This window comes from Papaver somniferum, unplaced genomic scaffold, assembly GCF_003573695.1.
Source record: "Papaver somniferum cultivar HN1 unplaced genomic scaffold, ASM357369v1 unplaced-scaffold_125, whole genome shotgun sequence".
In the NCBI taxonomy this organism is placed as follows: domain Eukaryota; kingdom Viridiplantae; phylum Streptophyta; class Magnoliopsida; order Ranunculales; family Papaveraceae; genus Papaver; species Papaver somniferum.
The window spans coordinates 8,490,965-8,496,383 of NW_020621603.1; the positions used below are offsets into that span (position 1 = coordinate 8,490,965).

At 36.7% G+C, this 5,419-nt stretch overlaps 1 protein-coding gene across 3 annotated transcripts; it reads right to left on the minus strand.

The window, feature by feature from the left end:
* Positions 1-1,163: 1,163 nt before the first annotated feature.
* Positions 1,164-4,421, minus strand: LOC113331195 (peroxidase 55-like). 3 transcript variants are annotated; one of them, XM_026577937.1, is made up of 4 exons: positions 4,210-4,421; positions 3,462-3,598; positions 2,112-2,306; positions 1,164-1,985 (listed from the first exon to the last, which is right to left on the minus strand). In XM_026577937.1, the coding sequence occupies exons 2-4, from the start codon at positions 3,531-3,533 to the stop codon at positions 1,575-1,577; spliced, it is 678 nt and encodes a 225-aa protein (XP_026433722.1). In that variant the 5' UTR covers positions 3,534-3,598; positions 4,210-4,421; the 3' UTR covers positions 1,164-1,574. The 3 variants fall into 3 exon arrangements, with proteins under 3 accessions (XP_026433722.1, XP_026433721.1, XP_026433720.1); XM_026577936.1 differs by lacking the exon at positions 4,210-4,421 and adding an exon at positions 2,991-3,084 and having other exon boundaries at positions 3,462-3,587; XM_026577935.1 differs by lacking the exon at positions 4,210-4,421 and having other exon boundaries at positions 3,462-4,120.
* Positions 4,422-5,419: the final 998 nt, after the last annotated feature.

Sequence of the window (5,419 nt, forward strand, 5' to 3'; positions counted from 1 at the left end):
GATAAGGGCAGCCAACAGACTAAATAGCCTCCCATGATTCAGTCGCTAGAAAAGCCCTCTGCAAGTGGCTCCAACTGTTGAGGTGAAATTAGCAAATTATCACCAACTATGGTCACACACGATTGAGGATAGGCACTGAAACTTGGAGGATGAAAAGCATTCTTCTCCTCGACTGCAGACCAGGTAGGCAAACGAGACACATCACTAAGTCCTTGCTGTATTATAGGTATGAGAACATTGTGGACAAGTTCAGTTTCTGTGTCTGCAAATGCTGTTACTCTTTGAGATACAAGTGCAAGTGCATGAATCTGTGGATCTTTAGCCTGCACAATATAAACAGAAGAAAGGTCAAAAATCCGATTTCATACTTTAAAAGCAACCAAATGGGTTAAGTGGAGGGGCATGTGGCAATACATTGGTACTAGGTTATCAAGTATCTAATCTTATATTGGTTAAAGGCTGGTAGATGGCCATATGCAATTCCTTAGATCAGCTCTCGAGTATTAAATTTATGACTGATTGGTTCAGGGTTTCTTACTTGGAGTGTTACTCCAGGTTTGACAAGGAACCTCAACACACAAGTTAAATAACAGTTTTAACACTTCAATCTATAATTGTTCTAAAGATCAGGTTAACGACACATAATGATCCATTATAAAGTGTTTCAAAACTCACAGACATGTTCAAAGTCGTCGTGTATCAAGAGGATAAGTAGCCCTCCACAAAATACAAGTGTACAGAAAAACAGAATTCAAATATACCAGATCTAAGAGGCCGAAAAGCCTACTAAAAATTGAATAAGAATAGACAATGGCCTCCTAAAGATTGGATGAGAGTAAGAATTAAAATAATAAGTACAGAAGCGACTTCACAAAAATTTAACTGAAACTATTTAAAAGAATGATTACGACGGTCTAAATAGATATAAACAGCATACCTTTTATTCCAATTACATGCTAATACAAGAAACAGGTTCTTGAAGTTGAACAGAAACTAGGAAAGAGCATATCACAATAAGCAAGATCACAAATTGTAACTGCAGAGAAAACGGCAGGCGGCAGCGTAGAAAATGACTGCAGACATGGAGGAAATAATATTGCATTGACAAACAACTGTTGGATAACTGCAAAATATTATTAGAACAAAATACAGAATTGTAATAATTAAACTGAAATCCTATACAGGAAATTGCATAGATATAGACCAGATACAGAACACAATTCTCACTATACCAAAAAGGTTCACAAGTAGTACAAAGATGGATGAAGAGGTGTTCAATTCTGTTAAGAAGATGCTTTAAAATTATAATAGGATTTCTGATTGTGTCCAAAATCGAACTCTTTCATTGATTGTATTGGCAAAAGAAATAAGCTTAAAAGCAACATTGACATTGTAATTGCCAATACAACAAAAAACCCTAATCAGTTGAATTTCTTACAATCCCTTCTAATTTCTCCCTCATTCCCAGTCTTAACACCAACTCTTCCCAATTTCACCATGGCTTTTGCAGATTCCTGGAAGAACAATTCTTGGTCCTCGGAGTACCTATACACTAATTTACGAGAGACATCATTTTAACCAAAAGCCAATACATGGTCCGTCAAGAGCAGGCCTTTCCGTTGTCGCAAGCTCTTGTAAAACTTATTATCAAATACAAACTCAGAAGTTTGATCAAGTGCTTCAGCAACATTTCTGTCAATCTTCGGAAATGGACAGCTAAGGATTACCTTTTCTCTTATTGTAGAGTTCAATGTGGTGTCGTTGTGGAAGATACGACTAGCAAATTCTATACAGTGTGTAAAACCTATTGTGTGTGCCCCAGATAATGTAACGAGATCAGCAGTCGATAGTCCAATCGATTCGAATCCACGGATGAGAGTTGTTATATTTTCGTCAGACTTTGGCATGAGTAGTTGAGCTTCTGTTGCGTTGGAGATGAGTCCATCTCTTCTTCCTTTCTCAACCTCCCAGTGCGGACCTTCCCACTGTGCACAATAAATAAATTCACAGCCAAATCCTTTAACATCTTTGCCACACCAATGTTGGCAAGTTGCAAAATAAAACTGAATCAACATCTTTTATTAGCATTATTAAGAGAGCAAATAACTTACCCAGTGTACGACATCGCGTGCCAAGATAGCAAGGATATCCGGGCATGAGACTACCCCCGGACATTCTTTTTCTAATGCTGCCTTAGCCTTATCAACAATGTCAAATGCATCTCCAGCTAAAGAAAGGTTGATAGATGCGTTTCTCTCAGAATTATTGTCATCTGTTGGTAAGATCAAAACAGAACCATCACAACCCTACAAAAAAAAGTACTGATTTGTAAGTTTCCCTTTTACAAGTTAGATAGAATAAGTTAAACAGAAGTCATTGTTCATTCAACTCAGTTCACATCACGGATCGATATCAACATCTATAACATCATTCAGCTCAAATTAGATATTTATTCCTGTAAGCTCCGCTCCTGCCATGGACTGTTCTAGTTCGTCAACAACGGTGTATATGGTTTTAATAATGTTAGGTCTTGACACAGTATCTCTTTCTTCCATGAAAATTTCTATGTGAATTTCAATTACAGTCTCGGGGAATTCAGCGGATCTCTTATGCATGCAAGTAGACTTTTTAGGGACACTGCATTAGAAGGAATCTGCCACAATTGTGCAGTATATTAAGAACTAATTAGAACAATAATTTTCAAAACAAACTACATTATCACTTCTGGCATATAATGTGACTGAAAAAATAATGTGCCCAAATGAGAAATTGGTCAACTAATCTCAGAAAACAAGAGCTGATTATCTCTGAAGGAAGAATGAAGAAATAACCAGAAATGCAACATCCAGGTGCACTAATGTCAAAAGCGGCAGAAAGACATTCAAATTTGCAAATCACAACAACGAACAAAATGGCACCCATGCCAAATTTCAATTGTCATCCCACATGAATAGGACAACCATGCATCACATTAACTGCAGAAACATTACCACTAGTAAGAAGGAGAGAACACCCACTGCAACAAAGACTGAGGAAACAACTAGAACTGGAACAGTTGTAAATGAAGTAACAAGAAGAACCATACTGCAACAAAAACACCATGAGTGTAACCAAAACAACAAGAAGTGCAAGATGAAGAGTAAAAGCAACAAGAAGGATAATAACATCAACAATGCAGGAAACTCTCCAAATGATGTGAAAAAGACTATGGAGGAATTCTGTAATAAACAATGCCAAAAGCTAAAAAGAACCTTTAAAAAATACAATTGCAACTACAACAATCTGAAATCAATACAGGATGACAGAAATAAGAAATAAAAACAATAAGTTGATAAAAAAACAAAAAAACACCTCATGAAATCCATAATTTGGCCATAGTTGATCGTAATAATAGAGTTTCAGAAACAAAGTTAAAAAACATAAAGCTGAAATGTTGTGAAAAGAAATACATATATATATACCTGAACATAACAATCATGGAAAAACAGCCTAAGAGTCCCCGGTATGGTGATGTTGCGAGGAATCGGAGACATCTTTTTCACTAATTCATCATATATAATATCCTCAACTCGAGGACACGATTCATCATAAAAGCCCACTGAAAGAGATGATGAAGAAGCAGAATTCACAAATGAAACTGAATAATTATTGAAATAAACAACCATTACTGCTATGATGACAATCACTAGACCCATGTTTTCTGTGTGTTGTATATTTCTTAAGTGGTTGTATATTTCTTCACAAGGTGATCATCCAATTTATAGCATTTGAGAATAAAAAGCCAATGGAAGACAGGACAAAAGAGTGTTTCTCAAAATGAAAAAATAGTAAGTTGAAAAAGAAAAAAAGAATGGTAGAGAATATGCAAATAAATGGATAGAAAAATTAATGATTTTTGATTCATGTAACCATCAATCAATTTTTTGGTTTAGGCTTCCACTGAATGCAACAGTTGGCACTTGGCCTTTTCATTAACGCGTGGGGATGTTGCATTTGTGGTAAGTAACTAGATCAAGCTTCTGAATTTGTTGACAAAATTCACAATTATAGTACTCAATAAGTAATTCAAATGTGACAGGTTTGAAAGATTAAACCAAACCCAGAGCCATCATTTTTTTCAGAAACCCAAAATTCAATGTTCCAATTAAACCAAAAATAGGTGTGAAATTAATACAATGGAAAAATGATGCGTGGGTTAGAAGAAGTTACCCGTTTTGACGATGATCCATTGATCTCTATTGAAGCCTTTTTATCTCTAACTTTGATGGGAAATAAACCCAACTAACACTGAGTTGTCTTCTTCTTCTTCTTCCATTAATGGTACCAAATCAACAACATACACGACAATAATTTCACTGGATCTCTCGATTTTTCTTCTCCCCTTTCTCTCGAAGTTTCTTCTTTCGTGTCTTTCTCTGTTTCTTTGGTTATTCTCGATGGAAACAAGGCAAAGTATACTTGCGCATTATTTTAAATCTGTCATGTGACCAACAGTTGCTTACCAGCACAAAATGAGTCAACTGGGGAATCGGTATGTTTAACAGCCTAAAACTCACGGTCGTCAAAAAATGTCTTGAGAAATGAAAATACAATTGGTGGTCATATTAACGGCCCAAGAGCCACTGCAGTGGTGCGAGTATAACCAAAGATTAAAGACAAAAAAAAAAACGACCAAATTTGAGTTTAGTCTGGTGTGTGACGTTACAGGTGGAAGACTAAATTTGATCGAGCGTGCACTATACATTCGCCTGGTGTGGGGCGTAAACTATAGTACGTCCGATGAGATTCCAAAAAAAATAAAAAATAAATAAACAACAAAAAATATGGGGCGGAGGTATAAAGCCCGCCCCATATATAAAGTGAATTGAAAAAAAGAGTTGGGCGGAGGTATAAACCCCGCCCCACCCAAAAAAAAACAAATGGGGCGGAGCTATAAAACACGTCTGGTGTGGCGCGGGGACTTTATGCACGCCTGGTGTGGGACATTAACTATACAACCGCCTGGTGGTGGGGCCTTAACTATACGTTCGCTCGACTATATTTGGTTTTGGTCTTGGACCGATTATAGTCTGGGATTTGGTCTTTGGTCCGGATTTTAATCGATAGTCTGTCCGCTGTGTCTCGTTTTTTGACCAAATATTTAGTTATACTCGTCCACTGTGGTTGCTCTAAATGGGTTCCCAAACCTACTTGACAATTGTGAATCGGTTAATCATGTTACACGAGGAGGTCCAGGACTCGGCACTTCCGAACAAACGGTAACGACAAATGATCAACACTTAAATTTGGTATCCAAAATTTCAAATATTGATGAATGTTATTTGGACTATTCGATTGATAAAGTCTTTCTTTTAACCAATATTTCCATGGTTGCGAAAGGGGTACCGGAATTAGCCGGATATGTTTTATATGAGAAAAA